Source organism: Sminthopsis crassicaudata, chromosome 3 (assembly GCF_048593235.1).
Source record: "Sminthopsis crassicaudata isolate SCR6 chromosome 3, ASM4859323v1, whole genome shotgun sequence".
Taxonomy (NCBI): domain Eukaryota; kingdom Metazoa; phylum Chordata; class Mammalia; order Dasyuromorphia; family Dasyuridae; genus Sminthopsis; species Sminthopsis crassicaudata.
Window position 1 is genome coordinate 215,395,163 of NC_133619.1, and position 20,397 is coordinate 215,415,559.

The 20,397-nt window shown below is 35.1% G+C and overlaps 1 protein-coding gene across 4 annotated transcripts in view; it reads left to right on the forward strand.

Moving 5' to 3' along the window:
- Positions 1 to 20,397, forward strand: part of ACE2 (angiotensin converting enzyme 2) — a 77,843-nt gene that overhangs the window by 36,884 nt on the left and 20,562 nt on the right. For all 4 annotated transcript variants that reach the window (XM_074299929.1, XM_074299931.1, XM_074299928.1 and 1 more), the window contains 8 exons: positions 3,231 to 3,389; positions 6,769 to 6,862; positions 7,662 to 7,805; positions 9,673 to 9,785; positions 10,851 to 10,956; positions 14,508 to 14,605; positions 15,515 to 15,684; positions 16,091 to 16,317. In XM_074299929.1, coding sequence (XP_074156030.1) covers positions 3,231 to 3,389; positions 6,769 to 6,862; positions 7,662 to 7,805; positions 9,673 to 9,785; positions 10,851 to 10,956; positions 14,508 to 14,605; positions 15,515 to 15,684; positions 16,091 to 16,317 — 1,111 coding nt within the window. The remainder of the gene's footprint in view (positions 1 to 3,230; positions 3,390 to 6,768; positions 6,863 to 7,661; positions 7,806 to 9,672; positions 9,786 to 10,850; positions 10,957 to 14,507; positions 14,606 to 15,514; positions 15,685 to 16,090; positions 16,318 to 20,397) is intronic.

Below are 20,397 nucleotides of genomic sequence, written 5' to 3' on the forward strand. Positions count from 1 at the left end.
CGAGAAAAATTAATCTACCTGACTTCAGGTCCAGTGTTCTATGCGCTATGGTGTCACTTAGCAGCTCTTTGCTATTATTACCCCAAACCTAAGATCTGTAAAAAGCTTTGGAGTCCATAATCTCTAATTCATAATACCATTCAGCTCTTTACAATTTCCACTTCTTGGCCTGTGCTTACCTCTTCTTACATCTATTGTGATAGGAAGGATGTTGCCTTCACCAGTTAAAGCACAAGTTGGCTCAGGGATTTTGAGAAGGAAAGGAGAAAACTAATCATTCCTATTCTAGAATCTTAAAGAAGCAATGAGAAAACAATAGCTTTGGGACAGTTCCTCTGAACAAAGAAAGATCACAATGTTATTTTAAAAAAGAAATAATCAGCTTTCCAGAGTAGGACAAATGGGCAAAATAATTACCACAGATAGGCTTATCTTGCAATGATTGATTACAGTAAAAAATGCAATATATTTCTGGGCTATTTTCAAACCAACTTAAACTGTAACAATTGGAAGGGAGAAATGATATCTATCATTCGCTTCCTCTGGCAGTAAGTAGTCAAGAACGCTTTTCCCTTTCCCCCAACCCCTCTCATTTATCTTTAGTTTAACTGAATTTAGCATTTTTAACTGCTTTTTTGGGACACTCTGCTAGGCTTTGGGGAAATGTGTCCAGTTAAAAAGATTTAAAAAGCTAACAATGTGATATCAAGATGTTACTTAACTCTTTCTGGCCTCAGTTTCCTTATCTGTAAATTGAGGCCCTTGAATAAGAAAGCCCCTAATATTATGATTCTATGACTGTAAGAGTTGCCCTCAGTGAGTTTACATTCTAATGGGTGCATGGTCAACTGAGTTTGAGTACCACTTTTTTCATGAGCTATATAACTTAGGTGGGCCCCTTAAAATGAAAAACACTTTAAAATGGAAGAGTTGGGTTTGTTGTTCAATCCCTCTCTTTGTGGGATTTTCTTGGCAAAGATACTGGAATGGTTTGCTATTTCCTTCTAACTCATTTTACAAGTAAGGAAATTGAGGCAAATAGGGTTAAGTGATTGGGCCAGGATTATATAGCTTGTAAATGAGATCAGATTTGAACTCAGGAAGAAGAATCCAATTGACTTAAGTTCTGGCACTTTATCCACAACCATCTAGCTGCCCAGGAACTTTTTTCTCTAATATGCTTCGGAGTTTCAGTCATTCTAGGACAAGAATATTAAATATATGATAAAAATAAAGATCTCCAGAACCACCCTCATTCAGAACTGCCAAAATTTCTTTTGATTTTGGCTATGGCTCCTTTTCCCTTTTTAAAATTAACCTGTTAAAAGAAAGGAATCATGTCTGTCTTTAAGATTCTGCAATGGTTAAGGTATGTATAGACAAGCCTTGTGGGCTTGGAGAGTTCACTTAAAATTTTTTAAAAATCTGTCTTCTCCTGAATTGTTCAGGTTGGATATAATTGTCATCCATTCTCTTGGAGAATGATGTAAAGCTTCACTTTGTTTTGGATGAGTAGTAATAGGTTGTGAATGCTTAATATATTTAAAAGAACACAGAATAGCACAAAAGAACAAAAAATCATCAGGTCAAAAAAAAATAGAGGAAGTACAACGAGTGTTGTGATTCTGACGTATTTCTTAAGTGCAGAGGTCTGAGGCTGAACATATTAGATGGAAGCAGAGCCATTTATAAAATACACTGATTCTGAAAATAAAGACAAGTCAATTGCAGCTCCCAAAGGAATAGTGCAATTTTAATGGAATATTTCTTGTGAGCTAATGCTGCAATTTTTTGATGTAGATTGGAATTTGGAGCTAATGCTGCAATTTTTTGATGTAGATTGGAATTTGGAAGAATGTCACCAAATTCTTCCAAATTACAATCCAAACCAAAATACTACAGCATTACAGAATGGAAGAAATGAAATGTAAAAACAGATGAGGAATAGGATTTTGATGAGGAGACTAATTAGACTACATATATACGCCAGGATCACATAAAAAATTTTTTGGGGGAAAGGGATTATGAGTAGAAAAAGTTTTAAGAAACCCTATTCTAAAGCAGTGGTACTCAAACATTTTTGGTTCTATACCCCATGACCATAGCCACTTGTAATCAAAAGGGTATGGGGCTCTTACCAGTCACTGTTCTCCTGGAGATCCCATAAAAGGAATAGGAACCTTTAAAATTTTCTCCTAAAGCCAATTCTGTATCTGAATGAGATCTCTTTCACTAGAGAAGAAAATCTATGTTGTAGACCTCTTGGGATTTCCATTCTTAAAAGGATTTAGGAAGTTCTACGAGCAGTAAAATACAATTGATTCTCTTCTGTGAAAGAGATCTCACTCAAACACTGATATTAGGAGTTTGTTACTTTACCAAGATTTTCCCCATTGAATACTGTCCACAAACTCCAATTTAAAAAATAGTTGTTTTTTTTTTTTTTAATGGGTATCTTTCATTTTAATATCACTTAAGATTTTTCCCTTGAATTCCTTCTCTGCCTTTCCTGGTCATATCTTATAGTAGAGAAATATCTTTTTTTAAGGAAAAGAGAAAGGAGGGGGAGAAGATCAGCAAAATCAAATGATAAGTACATTAAAAAGTCTAACATTATGTTCAGCATTCCACACCTTGGACTCCCCACCTCTGCAAAGGTACAGGAAGAGACTTCTCATCTATTTCTTCTTTGTCAAGCTTGTTATTTATACTTATCCATATTTTGTCAATCAGTCCTAATTCAGTGAATGTGAAATGAAACCTCAGGATTGTTTTGATTTGTATTTTTAAATTAGTTTGGAAAGACTCAGGAGTGGGAATGGAACATTAGGACAAGTCCACTGACATTTTTTGTTAGAGACAGTGACAAATTTTATTTGATTCCAGTTCTCAGAGAGATAGAAGGGAGTAGGAGAGATAGAGCTAAAGATAAGGACTTAAGTCCAAGAGGCTCCAAGCCTCTGATGGCCTGATTTGGAGGGTGAGGCAGCAGCAGTAATAGCAGGATGGATAGTGACTAAGAGTAACGATGAGGACATTTGACTTCAAAGAGTTCATAGCTAAATCCTAGCTTTGAGGTCTGACCCAGAACAAAGAAGAGACGTTAGCCATTTTGGGAAAAATGAGATTCTCTTCCAGGAACATTCTCTCAACTGTTGGTATCACTATATCCCTGGGTCACATTGGTTAAAGAAATTCAGTGATTCTGACCTCTTTTTTTATTATTATAGAATGAAGCAGCAGCCAATTGGTCTGCATTTTATACTGTCCAGTCCAACTTATCCAGAGCATATCCACTAAATGAAATTTCAAATCCTCAAATCAGACTTCAGCTTAAGTCTCTCCAGCAGAAAGGAGCTGCAGTGTTATCAGCTGAGAAAAGTGCACGGGTAAGTTGGCAGAAGCTAATGTATTGGTCATTAGAATTAAAATGTTGTTATTTAGTAATTTTTCGGTATTGTTTGATTCTTTGCTATCCTTTTTCTTAGCAAAGGTACTGGAGTAGTTTGCTATTTCCTTCTCCAACTCATTTTACAAATCAGGAAACCGAGGCAAAGAGCTGAATGAGTTGTCCAGGGTCACACAGCTAAGTGTCTAAGGCTGGATTTGAAGTCTTCCTGACTTGGCGTACTTTCAGACCCACTACACTCATGCATTTCATGATCTTGAAATATGTTTTGCAAGTAGTGAAGATGTTGAATATGACCTTATAAAATAGGGTATCCTGGGGCAGCTGGTGTAGTATATAAAGCACCAGCCCTGAAATCAGGAGGACCGGAGTTCAAATCTAGCCTCAGACACTTAACACTTCCTAGCTATGTGACCCTGGGCAAGTCACTTAACCCCAATTGACTCAAAAAAAATAGGGTGTCCCATTCCTCTGAAACCCCTGGGCAGCCCACAAATGTCATCTAGACAACTGATTGATTCCAGCTTTGCTGCATACAGGATTGCAAAAAAGCTCCTAGAAACTTAACAGTAGTGAAAAACAAAATGACTAAGAATTAAAAAAAAAAAATCAATATACTTATCAATTCAAGTTTACCTGATATTCATTGATGATCTTTCCTCCAAAAATTTTGGTTTCTCCCAGGGTCCAAATAAAGTATGTTAACTGGCTTAAGCCTCTTGTGTGTGTAAGAGATTTTCTATTGCTACCACTTTGTTCAACATTATCAAAGGTTTTCTCCCAACCCTTTACTAATAATTACAACTGAATTCTTATTTTAATGTGTCATCATGGCATAGACCCAAATATATATTAAATACCTACCCTAGTATTTATGTACCAAGTTACTGGGGATACAAAAAAATGAAACAACCCCTTATTGAAAGTTGAGCCAGATTCTTCCTGGCTGGATATATATTTGTCTCTGAGAAACCAGCTTAGAACAAAACTCATCAACAGAAATCAATCACCAAGTAATGAAATGTTTTTGTTACAGCAACTCATGGACATGAAGGGATTGTGTCCTTCTTTGGAGAAAATGCTGACACCAAAAAATTATGGATTTTTTTTTTAAATGGAGTAACCTATTTCAAAGTCCAATTCTTTTTATACAGCAAAACAACTGTTTGGACATGTATACTTATATTGTACTTAATTTATACTCTAACATATTTAACATGTATTGGTCAACTTGCCATGTGGGGGGGAGGGGAAAATTAGAACAAAAGGTTTGGCAATTGTCAATGTTGTAAAATTACCCATGCATATATCTGGTAAATAAAAACTATTAAATTAAAAAAAATTGAGTTACAAAAGTCAAAATATGTTGTGGGAATAAATAACAACTTGGCACTTGGAGTCTAAGCACCTACTTTTGGATCCTATTATTCATTTATGCACTGTGTCTTTATGCAGAAGTGCTATAAATTCCCTGGGCTTTGGTTTCCTCATTTGTAAAATGAATGAGTTGGACTAGATGCCATCTAATATCCCTTCTGGTGCTAATTTGTTAACCTGAGACTATTGTCTCAGGAAATTGTGTTCCTGTGCTAAGTCCTAGGGCAGATTAGATTAGTGAGACGAGAGACTAATATGGGACAGGTAGGTGGCCACATAGTGCAAAGAGTGCTGAGCCTGGAGTCAAGAAGGCTCCCCTTCCTGAGGTAAGTCTCCTTAGACACTACCTGTAAGACCCTGGGCAAGGCACTTAACCCTGTTTGTCTCGTTTCTTTATTTGTAAAATGAATTAGAGAAGGAAATGGCAAAACCACTCAAATATCTTTGCCAGGAAAACTCGGAATGGGATCATGAAGAGCTGGATATAACTACAGAATTGCATCCACCTCTGAATCTGTTATCAGATTATATTAATAAACTATATTTACACAAGGCTTCACAGTTTACAAGAACATGCTCTTTAGAGTAATTTGCTACAAGTAGCATCATCCCCATTTGACAGATGTGGAAGCTGAGGCTCAGAGATGTTAAATAATTTGCTGGTGATAGTATAGCTAGTAAATGGAGTCTTGGATCCAGATCATTTAAATCCATACCTGTGCTTAGACACAATTAGAGCTGACTGCAGTCTGTATTTCTACCATTGAGCAGTAGCTTTTTCCAACTTCCTTATGGGTGTTAGAGGATAATACCTTGGGAGAAAAGCAGCCCTAAAAAACCCATTAAATCTAGACCTTGGATTACTTTTAGCAGTAGAATTGAAGAAGCAAGAAAGATATTTCTGTTTTTATTGATTATTTTGGAAATAAATTAAAGTTCTATTGTTTATATTAAATCTTGACAGGAAAAATAAACCATTTCTAGTCTTTCTTACTACTTCAAGTTCTTACCTCCAGGAAGTATTTTCTCTTTGTTACACAGATACTGTCTCCAAAATTGGTTAGTTTGATAAGAATATAGACCTCTATAGTCTGTTAAAATGAAGCATCTTTTGATTAGATTTAAATATAGCTAATATATATTATATGCACTATATGTCATAATAAATAATATGTATTATTCTCCATATATATGCACATACACAGAAGATCATACTGCATAATAACATTTATTATAACTGCCTCAGTTTTTATACAAATCTGTATATTTGACTGCAGGAACATTCTGCCTATATCTGGACCATTATAGTCATTCCCTTTGTCATGAGCTCAACTAATATTGAGTTGAATATATTGAAATAGAGTGTTGTAGACATTACTATATTTTCTCATTTGACCCTTACAACAACTCTATAAAATAAGTATTATTTTTATCTTCATTTTACCAGTAGGGAAACTCAGATTCCAAATGTCTTCAAGTTCACACAACTAAAAAATAATTGAAGCAAAATTTGAATCATGCTACACCTCCTCCAGACATAATACTCTATGTACCATACTAGGATGCCTCATTATCAAAATAAAAATAATATTTGGAGTTTATATATGATTCTTTGAAGATGTGCAAAGTACTTTGCATATGTTATACTATCTGATCTTTATAAATCTCCCTGTAAGGTGTAGGTACTGTTATTTTACTTATTTTATAGATGAGGAAACTGTCAAAGATTAAGCTTTGTGCTCAGAACCACACAGCTAGTAAGTGTCTGAAGTTAAATTTGACTTCAACTCTTCTCAAGTCCAGGCCCACAGCTCTCTACACTGTTCTACCTAGTTGTATATAAATAATGAGTATGAGTGTGTGTGTGCATGTGTGTGTGAAGGCATTCCATTGTTGGATGGAAGACCAGCATGTTAACCTTAATTATCTTGGATTGATTTTCAGTTGTGGTTTTCCTAACAGTTGTAATATTTTGATTATAGCTGAACTCAATCTTGAATACCATGAGCACTCTTTACAGCACCGGAACTGTCTGTAACCCAAAGAATCCTCAGCAATGTTTGTTGCTTGAACCAGGTACTGTTTGTGTTTCCATTTCCAAGTTTTTCAAGTGATATTATGTTTTGGGTTTTGAAATGCATTCATATCTTAGGAATAAATACCTATTTAACTCATTTCCATTTCCCTTCTCTGTTCTTAGTATATGTCACTCAGCTTCATGCCTCCTCACTCGAGTCATCCCTCCATCTCCCCATCATGCCTTCTCACAGGTTTTTGTTGTCCCCCATACCTTCCTCATCTTCATATCTTAGAATCCCAAGTTCCCCACAAAGCTTAATTCTTCAAACTCATAACTATAATTGCCACCCAGTTACCTTGTATTCATTTTGCATATGCTTATATGTAAATGTATTATTTCCCCTAATAGAAAGCAAGCTTCTTGAGGACCAAGCCTTTAATTTTTGTCTTTTTATCTCCAATGCCTAGCATAATGGCTGGTTCACAGTGGTACTTACTAAGTGTTAATTGATTTCATAATATAACTTGTGACTTTTTGCAGTGCTGAATCACCTATTTAGAAGAAAAAGGACTTGTTTCTTTAAAAGTTCTATTAAGTTAGTATTGAACATCAGTACAATTAAACTTGGTTAGTGATTTTTTTTTTTTTAATAATTATAACATTTTGGCCTACTTGTAAGAATGGACAAGAATTTATTCATTAATTTTTATTTACTTTTTGAAGAACTGAAATTTCTGTTTTCCTTCATTAATGACTTCTAGGAATATTACTTAATGCCTTAAAAGATGTTATTAACATTTAAGCTAAGTTCAGAAATAACATACATATCCATTTTCATCTGTTTTGTGGTAATAGGTTTGGACAAAATTATGGAAGGAAGCACTGATTATTATGAAAGGCTGTGGGCCTGGGAAGGCTGGAGATCTAAAGTTGGCAAAGAAATGAGGCCATTATATGAAGAATATGTGGATATAAAAAATGAACTTGCCAAAGGAAATGGTAAGCTTATGCTTTATTGTATTTTTCACAAATTAAAATCGGGGACATTTTCAAAGTCTAAACAAGGATTAAAGCAGTCACTTGTATTTAAGGTTTTCTGCTGGCTGATATCTGGGGAAGATGATCTTAAAAAATGCTAAGACCATCACAATTGCAAATTTGCATTCTCCAATCTTTTGAGTGTCTCAGCCTTTCAGGAGTTGTGAAGTGAGATTAATTTGTTTTTTCTTACCTGACTCTATTTAATTAAGCATTTAGTAGCTTTGAACACATAGAGGTTCTCAGAAGACATTGGAAGTAGATTTGGATCTCAGAAAACTACAGATTCTTTGAATTGGAAAACCCCTTACTTCAGAAATATCAAACTTATGGCCAGTGATTGACAGAACCCTGAGTAACCCTGAATCAGTTTAAAATATAATTGGGAAATGCTTAACAAAAATAAAAATAAAATGTGACATAGATAATGTTAATTTGTGGTTTTCAAAGTCAATCTACAGTCTTCAGATATCCATTTCTATCAGATTTTGATACAGCCAGTCTTGTCCAAAATCCCTTTATTTTATAGGTAAGGAAGTAGTCCTGAAAAAGTTAAGAGGGCACCTAGCCTGTCTTTATTTCTCTCGAGGCTGCACTCTGGATTCTTTTATCATGCTCTTCTAACTGTTATATATGCCCTAGCCCACCTTTCAGCTTTCTTTTATGTGTTTCCATTAGAATGTAAATGCTTCCTGGGCTGGCACTATCTTTCTTTTTGTTTATATTTGTATTATCAGCGCTTATCACTATGCCTTGGACTGTATAAGTGCGCTCTATCTTTTGGTTGTTTTTTTTTTTTCTTGCATTCTGTTACCTATGCTCTTTATTCACTGATCTATATATTCAGCCTTAATTTCTACCCTCAGTTTCAGTCCTACTTTTCCCATGGCTACTAGATATCTCCACCTACATATATCACTGTTTTACCCAATTTAAAATGAACTCATTGTAACGCAGGAGAAACTGAGCAAGATAGGGATTAGAGAATATTTAATAATTAATAAATTTATAACCACAACATTATAATAAATTATTATTATATATAATAATTATAATAAAATTATTATATTATTAATAATTATTATATATAATAATTATTTATAATTTATAATTATTGTCTCAAATAATCCAGCCCTGAATATCAGACACTAGGTTCTTTTATAGGGTTACAAGAACAATAACAATGGGGGAGGTATCTGGATGGGGTGACCTAATGGGGGGAGGAACCTAGGAGGGCGGTACTGGAGAGGCTCCTGATATTCTAATGAAGTCTAAAATGGATAAAGACCTGTATCCCATCAAACATCAAACATTAAGAGGGAATGACTATAGCCTGAGGTTGGAATGGTTATAACCTGAGGCAGAGTAACTGAATAGGACAATTAGAGAAACTGGGTTCCCACATTAAAAGAGAACTGTGGCATATTATCTTTCTCAGATGCTAGTTTTCTCTGAAACATCACTATTTCTGTTAATATTATCATTTAAAGGCAGTTGGAAGAATCAATGGATAGAGTGATAGTCATAAAATCAAGAACACTTGAGTTAAAATTCTACCTCAGACACTTATTAGTTCTAAGATCGGGCAATTCATTTAAACTCTCCTTATGGAAACTCAATCCACTGATGCAAATTAGCAATTATAGTCAGAGTTCCTTGGATCACTGAGATTATGATTTGTCTGTGTCATATAACTAGAATGTGTCAGAAGTAATATTTAAACCAAAGTCTGCTTTATCACAAAGTCAATCTTCTAAATATACTTTAGCTTTTCAGTTTGCATTCAGGATATCGTTTGTTGAATTAATGTTTTGTTTTGCTTTCAAAGGCTATGAAGACTATGGGGATTATTGGAAAGGAGATTATGAAGTTGAAGAATCAAATGAATTTGCCTATAGTCGTTCTCAGCTGAGTGAAGATGTAGAAAAGACCTATTCTCAGGTAGCAAACAGTTCAAAGATATCATTTAATTTACACCTGACTTGTAAAATGAGACCATATGCAGAGGCTGATGGATGATTAATTAGAGCAATGTCTTAATGTCCAATGGAATTCCTTTTCCTTTCCACATTTCCCAGTTTTTTTCTAGGTGTCCTCAAGCTCACAGAATTTTATAACTGGGGATCTGAGGTTATCTAGCATAATTCTCTCAGAGAGTATCAAGTTCTACAGATGAAAAAAAGGTATAGAAGTGCCCACCAATAATACTTTCTGCTATCCTTCTCTTCTGCTGTTAAACAGCAACTGAAAAAAACAAAGAGCAAAGTTATTGGAACAGTCTTTTGGCCTTTTCTTCCAATGGTATTTCCTTCCCATCCCCAACCCTTACTCTTTATTTTTCATTTATTTTTATTTTTGGTCTGAAGAAGGCTTCAGGGAAGTTCCTAGGAACAATTTTCCAATATTTTCCTTTCCTTAAAACTCTGACTCCTGGACTTCTCTCCAAACTTATATTTTCAGGCAGCTCACATTGTCTTATCCAACCCCCCTTTTTTTAGAAATGAGAAAATGGAATCCCAGAAGTGTTCATTGCTTGCTTAAGCTTTTCGACTAGCTCATTCTGGATTGTCAAAAATAAAATTAGACAACATCTTAAAAATGATATATTCCTTCAGAAGAGTTCTGGGTATAAATCCATAAATCTAAGCCTGGGGTGGAATGACTTGCTATTTAAAAAATAAAGTAAAAGGAATAGAGCAGGGGTTCTCAAACAGCGGGCCTGCCGCTTATGTTAAATGGGCTGAGGGGCGGAGACAGAGTGTGAGTTTTTGGTTTTACTATAGTCCGGCCCTCCAACAGTCTGAGGGACAGTGAACTAGCCCCTATTTAAAAAGTTTGAGGACCACTGGAATAGAGGAAATACCTTTGGTTTCTCCACATTTCTCTGAGTGGGAGAAAAATTTTCCTTGTACACTAATAGTATACAACAAAGCTCCAGTTAGAGATATGGGAGGAGAGGATGAAGGACTGTATATTTGTTATCCTGCATATATATTTTTTTTCCAGATAAAAGAGTTATATGTCCAACTACATGCCTATGTAAGGAAAAGGATGATGGCCGTCTATGGTCCTGTAATTAGTGAAACTGGAGGTCTTCCTGCACATTTGCTTGGTAATAAAAGGCAATCTACCATCTTTTTACTATTTATTTAAATTAGTCACATGATGTTTGTTGCTTTTGGGCACAGGGACAGAGAGCCTTAATGAGGGAGTTGAAATTTAGAGGGGCTGACTGCATTTCCTAAGCCTTCAGCATCTAGATATACATAATTGAACCTGCATCTAGTTACTGGCATGATTAATTAAAAGAGGAAGCCATTCCTCCAAAGCAGCATCCCTATTTCCCAGAGTCTCATGTAATCCCCCTTCTCCTAAATTAAACTGTTGAGGGTTTTTATTTTACAGGTTTGTCCCCAAGTTGAATTTTGTGAAGGCATATCACAAAGTTGCTAGTTATAGGTCTTAGGACTAAGATAAAAAGCTTTGATCAATTCCATGACCAAAAAGGTTTTAGTACTAGAAGGAAACTACAATTCAAAATGCATCCCCCACAAAATGGCCCTTTTTCAGAGAAATCCAATAGAAATAGTTCTGTTTTGTATCTGGAACCCTTGGATCAAACCTCTCATCAATCAGCCAATCTTTTTTTTTTTTTTTTTTTTTTTTTTTTTTTTTTTTTTCTTGGCAAGCCAGACATTGATTGAGTAGGGAACTAGAGATGGCAAAATGAAATAGAATTTTATCTTCAAAGACCTTACATTCAATGGGAGTAGTCAATCTAGAGATTTTTTTGCACTTTTGACACCCATCCCCTCACCTAGTAAAGTTTTAAAAAAAGCTCTCTTGGCATCCCCTAAGCACTTAGTTCACCATATTGCAAAAAAGAAAGTTTGATTGAATGAATAAGAGCTACAAAAGCTAGAAGCCTTGACTTAGGCAGCCCTGTTCCAACTCTGTAAGACTCAGGTCTGAGAATTCCTATGGTTAAAGGAATGATCAGAAGCTCCTGACATCAATTTACAATTCAAGGCTTCAGGTATTATTCTCTGCTGCCCTCTTCTGTCATTTTTTCAGTCCTGTCCTCCATGACCTCATTTGTGGTCATAAATACTGGAGTGATTTACCATTTCCTTCTCCAGATATAGATGAGGAACTGAGGCAAACAGGATTAAGTGGCTTGTCCAGGTTCTCACAGCTAGAAAGTCAGGAACATTCACTTTGAATTAAAATTTGGCTTCAAATATTTACTAGCTCCTTACTGAACTTACTGAAGATAGGCTTATTTCTTTCAATATAGTTGCAAGGTAAAAGGAATACCCTGTTCCTTTCCCCTCCTCCTAAAACCCCATCAACATAGGAGTTTTCTGTTCTTACAAGCAAAAAATAGCTCAACATCTTCCAAAGTTCTATTTGTCTGGTTGGAGGTACAGCCAGATTGAGAACTATTCCCTAGTTAAAACTTATTCTATTTCCCTGCTCGGTACAAACACAATATTACTCATCACGATCTCCCGTTAATATTAGTTTCATGAGACTCTTCATCACCCACCTTGAGGTCTGGTAGAGTTACTAGAATCCTACTGCTTCTAATGTGAAGGATGGGTGCTCTCCTCCACTCAAGGGGAATGCTTTTTTTTTTTTTTTTTTTTTTTTTTGGTCCATCTGTTATGCCTCATTTTAAGCACTTGGGTGGGAATTATTCAAATTGCCTAAGGCAATTGTTAGCCCTCTTCTGAGTAGTGGTTCCCCAGTGGTTCCTAAGGCATAAATACCCATAGACTGCTATATCAATTCAAAGAGTAGATGAGACTATGTTCCAGAATTCACTGTATTATATTATTGACCTTCATCTTGTCACTTCAGGCATGGGAGAAATTGGGGGGATGGAGTGTGCAGAGGTGGGAGACTTAGGAGCAGCAGGAATATTTCCTTTTCACTAATCCTGTGCTCTGTTGGAAGGGGAATTGGCCCTTCCCTCTTGATGCTTACAATCTAAGGTAGAGAAGAGTGATACAGTATAGAATAGGAGAAATAACTTGGGTTGTAGGCAGGAGACATGAGTTTAAATTCTAGTTTTCAGACATGGAATATTGTAAATGTGGACCAGCCACTTTATCTTAAAAGCATCTCTTCATAATCTAAAATGGTGATGATGATGATAATAGTTAACAGTATTATCTAAACATGGTACAGTGCATTGGTTTTAAACTCAGAAAGAGATTCCTGGGGACTTAGAAAACTATAGATTAACATTGTGTTAAACAGAATTTTTATTTATTTTGTTAAACAGCTTCCAAATACATTTTAATCTGGTTTGCACTATTATCACTCAGTAAGTTTTGCAGGATGTAAATAGTTGTCTTGAAAACGGAAGACCTGGGTTCAAATAGTGAACAGTGAATAAATCCATTTATCCAAGCAAAAAGCAAATAGAAATTAGAGTTACACAAATCAGAATACAATACAAACATCCCCTGTGGGAATGAGAGACAGACAGACAGAGTTCCTAATTTTTTCCAGGGAGAAATTCCCCTGAAGTCTCTAGGGAGCTATGCTAAAAATTAGGAACAAGTTGATGTGTTATTTCCCCTACATACCAGCAAAAGGATCTCTCTTTTCCTACTAAAGAGAAATCTATCTGAAGCCATGTATATATCTCTTGAAGAAATAATGAAAAAATGCCTGTATTCCAAAGCTCTCTTGCTAAATAACTCTATCCCTCATAAAGGCAAAAGAGTTTCTTGTCAGCATTCTAGTGCAAAATCCTCCAAGCTATGTTGAGAAATTTGAGTTCTTTCATTTTGTATCATTAATAATTATGAGCCAATAGTTTTTCTGTACATCAGTCTGCAATTTTGTGGGCCTAAGCACTTTTTCCATTGATACTGATCACATCCCCTTGGTGACAAAGAAGGTGGCCATTCAAATTTTCTTTGGCTTAAAAAAATCAATACCTTGAAGTTGATCTCTTCATGAGCCTTTCAGGATTTAGCTGAACTAGTCTTAGACAACAGCCATATAGTACAACACTGGACTATATATTTTTACGTACTATGTGCAGAGAACTATACATAGAAAGTAAAAGAAAGAAAGAAATAGTCTTCCTCAAAAAGATTTCACTTAATGAGTTTTGTTTGGCCAAGGGATGGTGGAAGAGTAGAATCTCTGAGTAAAATCTTTTTCCCCATAACATAAATTGCATTGGATTGAAATGGGCCGAATAGTTAATTAGAAACCTGAATAGATTCATTCCAGTATTTCTATATAATTTTGGTGGTTTTAAATGTATTTTAACTGTTTAGATGCTTTTATGGATGGCAGAAAAATATAAAGAATAAAGAGTAATAAAGGTGAATGGACAGGTGAAGAAAGTAGAATTTATTTATTTTTTTTGCTGAGGCAATTGGGGTTAAGTGACTTGCCCAGGGTCACACATCTACAAAGTGTTAAGTGTCTGAGACCAGATTTGAACTCTGGTCGTCCTGACTTTAGGTCTGGATGCTCTATCCACTATGTCACCTAGCTGTCCCAAAAGTAAAAATTTTAAAAGCCATAACAAGGCCTAGAATATCATGAACCTTTTCACTTCAAACATTACTTAGAAACTGTGATTATTTTCTCTTGCCTTTCTTATGTGCTTTGTTGGGTTTTTCTTTATTACAGGTGACATGTGGGGCAGATTCTGGACAAATCTATATCCATTGACAGTGCCCTATCCAGACAAACCAAACATTGATGTGACTCAAGCCATGAAGGATCAGGTAGCTTGAACACAATTTTTGCAAATTTTAGTTTTAGCTTCATCTTTTTTTTTTTTTTTTTCTCAAATGCTCTCCTGCCTGTCTTGTTCTAGTCATTGATACGCAAAGTTGTATAAAAATATGTAGAGATTTTTAAACCAATGTTTCTAAAATCAAGTTTTCCTTGATGTGGCATTTTTCCTTTGGAAAATTAGATAGTATTGATATTTTGGCTCTCAGAATCACTGATCTTGAGGATGAGATAGTATTGACTTGGCTTTCAGAATCATTGGCCTTGAGGTCCTTGAAAAATAGGTACAGTATTTGATCCTTGTTTCACGTCATTCAATTTCAGTTTTCCTCATATTTTCTAAAGAAGAAGATAGTTTCAACTGATTGTTTGACATCAATATTACCAGAGGTCAATAATTGTGTAACAGTCATTAGTAGGGTAGAATATGAGATTACCACTTGGACAATTTTAGATAGCTATTAATGTTTAATTTATATAAACTTAAAGCCAGGAAACTTGTCTTTGGAATGAAAAGCTCCATCTGCACAATCATTTATCCTAGGTTGATTATATAGCAAACAGTAATAGTAAAGGGGATGTGGGACCATCTAAGGAGAAAATCGAATTAGCAGTCCTTTAAGATGTTATCAATTTTTAATACTAATCATTATTTGAGAATAGTGACTAGATCTATAATTTCATTCATTTTGGAAAATCGCAGATAAATGTTCCCCCTATTAATTGAGGTCAGCACTTCTGCATCTTGCATATAGTCTTAGTGCTCTTGACACTGAGAAGTTTATTGACTGGGCAAGATAAGATCGGGTAAAGCGTCAGGTACCATCATATCCCCCTTTAAACTTTTAGCAACCTTTTCTAAACTCTCTATTCTAACTTTATGTTCTTAAACCTTTTAGAATTGGGATGCAAAAAGGATATTTGAGGAAGCTGAGAAATTCTTTATATCTGTTGGCCTCTTTAACATGACCGAGGGTTTCTGGAAGAATTCGATGCTCACGGAGCCTAGCGATGGCAGAAAAGTGGTCTGCCATCCTACAGCTTGGGATTTGGGAAAAGGGGATTTCAGGTACTGGTATTTACTGCTCATATTTTTTCAAAGCATTTAGTTGGAAGAATGAGTCTAGTTTTATCAGCCTTCTGGTTGAGAGAATGGTGGAAAGACTTCACTATTTGGAGGAAGAGAGTAAAGTATGGGCTCAGAGTCATAAGTTGTATCTTATGACATAATAATATTTTACTTCATTCATATATGACCGTTGAGCCCATCCCCAATTGATGGGTATCTGATTTGTTTCTATTTTTTTTTTTGCTACCACAAAAACTGCTGCTATAAATATTTTGATATATATAGGAATTTTTCTATTTTTAAAGTTGTTAGAAGTATATGGCTAAGCACTGAAATCTCTGGATTAGACGGTATGGCCATTGTGTGACTAATTAAAAAAATTTTTTTTTTATTCATTAAATTACAGGATTAAGATGTGCACAAAAGTGACAATGGATGACTTTCTAACTGCTCATCATGAAATGGGTCACATCCAGTATGACATGGCTTATGCTTCCCAACCTTTTCTGCTGAGAAATGGGGCCAACGAAGGGTTCCATGAGGCAGTTGGAGAAATTATGTCCCTCTCAGCAGCCACACCTACACATTTACAAGCCCTTGGTCTCCTACCACCGACTTTTCAGAATGATAATGGTAAATTTTCACATTATTATTATTTTTTTTTTTTTGCTTTTTCCCCAGTGAGGGGAGAACCCTGTATCCAAGACAGCTATATAAAAACATCTATAACCACTGATCTGCTAAAGTTCAAAAGAAAGGGGTTTTAAAATGGATATAATGGCATTTTTCTTGGAAAGACTTTCATTATTTTTAAAATGTCTTCCTTTTCTTTTCCTGATATTGTAACTGTTGTCCCCAAATAACAAAAAAAATAATGGAATTCCATCAAGTTAGGCTATAAGAAACCTCAGAGATCATCTAGTTCAAGAATTCATATAGCTGGAAGGTAACCTTAGAGGTCATCTCATTTAACCTCTCATATTATAGATATGAAAACTGAAACCTTAGAAAACTGAAACCTTGGGAGATAATGTGATTTGCCTATGATCATACAGTTAGTTAGTGTTGGAGCCCAGAGTAGATTATTCTTAAATGTATGTAATCAAGTTTTGAGAACACTGCACTGCAGACAGGAGGAAGTTTCTTGAATCTAACGGTATAGACTTCTGGGAACTGTAGTTTTGGTGGTTAGCTTGGAAAGAAAGGACAATGTTCAAGAAGAATAAAAGATTTGTGCAGGAAGTTTAATTTCAGTTTCATTGAAGAAGAATGGGTACATGGGATGCAGTTCAATGTTTGGGAGACTGGGAGAGACAGACACGGACTGGAGAGAGAGAGAGAAAGAGGGGGAAAGAGAACTGATTACTTTATTTGAATCCCTCATGAGGTAGGGCATAAATCATCTGATAGATGATTGGGACAATAAGGAGAGGCTTCTCTGTACTCAGCTATAGGTTTGAGCCGTATGGTCCTTGTAGGTTTGGATTTTTTTTTAAATACTATTTTATTTTTACTCCAATTACAAGTTAAAACAAAATTTAACATTTGTTTCTTTTAAGTTTTAATTTCTAAATTCTCATTTCCTTCCTTTTCCTCCTCCCTGAGGTGTTCAGGAATCTGATATAGGTTACATGTACAGTCATGTAAAACATTTCCATATCAGTTATTTTGTACAAGAACACTCAAAACAAGAAAAAAGAATGAAAGTAAAAAATATTAAGCTTCATTCTATATTCAGTTTGATTTTTTTTTTTAATGAACAACTCTCATAAATCTTCTAATAGCAGAGAAGACTTTAATTATTTGGATTATAGGACTTCCATTTTATTTTCTTCCGGCTGAAACTATGAACTGATAGTTTTAAATTGAGGGAGGTGATGAGGGAGTTGGTTTATAAAGTGAGCAGGGAAAAGTATGATTTAGGAAGTGAGGTCAAGTCCACATTTCAAAGGTAAGATCCAGAGGAGGGAGGGAGAGAATATTTTTTTTTTTTTCGTTTTTGACAGCACAACCTAGTGAGGGATTTATATTCACAGAAAATTAGAGCTAGAAGGAACGTTAAAGATTATCCACTCCATATCCCTTCATTTTACAAATGAGTGATTAAGTACATTTGTCTTATAGAATACATAAAATTAAATGGCTGAATCAAGACAAGAACCCAGATCTTTTAACTCTGATTCAGTTCAACAAAGTTTTGTTAATTTATTAAATGCACATGTAATACTCATATTTGCCTCTTTTCTGATCTGCTATCCTCTCTCCCCCTTCCCATTTGACTATATATTCCTCGAAGACAACAACTACTACATTATTCACTTGTATTTTTGTTCCTAATATTTAACATGGTGTCTGTCACCTAGTAACCACTACCTTCATATCTACCTATCTAAATACCATGTGCAAAATAATCTAGAGAGGAAAATAAAAAGGTATAAATACAACTTGGACTATTTCCTTAAGGAACATACAAAGTGAGGTTTAGCACATAATAGTTTTGTTTTGTTTTTCCCCAAAACAACCATATAAGGAAACATTTCTGATTATTACGGCTACTTAAGAATCTTTCATCATTCTTAATGAAACAAGCTAAACACAGAAAACTATTTCTAAATCAAGCTATCATGACTTCTAATTTCATGTAAGGGCCTTTCATTAAATAAGATAGCAATTTAAATTATGCTATATCATATTCTTTTCCCTCATAGAACTTTACTTTCTTTTAGGCTTTAATTAATTTTATTTCTTACGGAGGCAATTTTGGCTAAGTGACTTACCCAGGATCATACAGCTAGGAAGTATTAAGTGTCTTGAGTTCAGATTTGAACTCGAGTCCTTGTGACTTCAGCCCAGGTGCTCTATCTACTGCACCACCTCGCTGCCCCAGCTCAAACTCTTACAGGAACAAACTTTAGTTCTGTTAGTGAGTGCTGTGCTAAGAAAGGCACTATTTTGATTAGGAAGCCACTTTTGATTATGATAGAGGGAATAATTTACTGTCTGCATGATTTTAGGTTGTACTATTGAACTTCTATGGCTATGGTTTTCTCAACAGTAAATTAAAGGTTTGAACTTGATGGATCTCAATCTCCTCCCAGGTATAAATCCTATAATTGTGTATAGTTAGTAAGAAAGAGAGGAAGATTTGAGATTCAAGCAAAGAAAGACCTTTTTACTTCCATTTTTCTCTTTGTGACATTGCCCCTTTTCTACTATATTTAAGATCTTTGATTCTTGCAGATATTGTGAATAATAATGCATTTCACTAAAATAGGGAGAGAGCATTATCTAGTAATTGATCATTCATTTGGGAATCAGAAAACTCCACTTTCATCCCTTGGGAGGCGAGAGGTGCTACACTACATGATATTAGTTAGGCAAGCCATGTGACAATGAGGGAATAGGGATAATATATACAGGGGTGTTTTAAGATGAAAGAACTTGGAACCTGTTACCAGAAAGAGGCTTAATAGAAATGAAAATCGGCCAGAGAACATTGTACACAGTAACAACAATATTGTATGACAGTCAATTATGATGGACTTGGCTCTTTTCAACAATGCAGTGATTAAAGGGAATTCCAATAAACTTGTGATTGGAGATTTCTATCCAGAAAGAAGGCTATGAGAACTGAATATTGATTACACCATAGAATTTACACTTTTTTGTTGTTTGTTTTCTTAGGTTTTTTCCCTTCTTGTTTTTTTTTTCCCCTTTTGATATGATTTTTCTTGCATAGCATGATGAATATGGAAATATATTTAGAACAATTGCACATGTTTAACCTATATCAGAGTGCTTGCTGTCTTGGAGAGGGGAGAGAGTTTGGAAAGAGGGAGAAAAATTTCCAACACAAGGTTTTGCAAAAATGAATGTTCAAAACTATCTTTGCATGTATTTGGAAAAATAAAATACTATTTAAAAAATTTTTTTAAGAAAAAAAAAAAGAAATTAAGGTCAGTCCTTGATTGTTCAGGGAGTGATTGTCTAGGCTAAGAAAAGAGGTTATTCAAAAGATCTCTAAGAGTCCTATTGGACCTACAATGCTATGACTGGCCTTTTTTTTTTTTATTATACCTTTTTATGGATAGAACATATGCATGGGTAATTTTTCAACATTGACCCTTGCAATCACTTCTTTTCCAACTTTTCCCCTCCTTCTCCCCACGCCTCCCTTTAGATGGCAAGCAGTCTCATACATGTTAAACATGTTAAAGTATATATTAAATACAATATATGTGTACATATTTATACAGTTCTCTTGCTGCACAAGAAAAATCATATTTAGAAAGGGAAAAATAACATGGGAAGAAAAACAAAAATACAAATAGTTCACATTCATTTCCCAGTGTTCTTTTGCTGGGTGTAGCTGGTTCTGTTCATCACTGATCAGTTGGGACTGAATTGGATCCTTTCATTGATAGAGATATCCACTTCCAGAATTGATCCTCATATAGTATTGCTATTGAAGTATACAATGATCTCCTGGTTCTGCTCATTTCACTTAGCATCAGTTCATGTAAGTTTCTCCAGGCTTCTCTGTAATCATCCTGATGGTCATTTCTTTTTTTTTTTTTTTTTTCTTTTTCTGAGGCTGGGGTTAAGGTTAAGTGACTTGCCCAGGGTCACACAGCTAGGAAGTGTTAAGTGTCTGAGACCAGATTTGAACTCGGGTCCTCCTGAATTCAAAGCTGGTGCTCTATCCACTGCGCC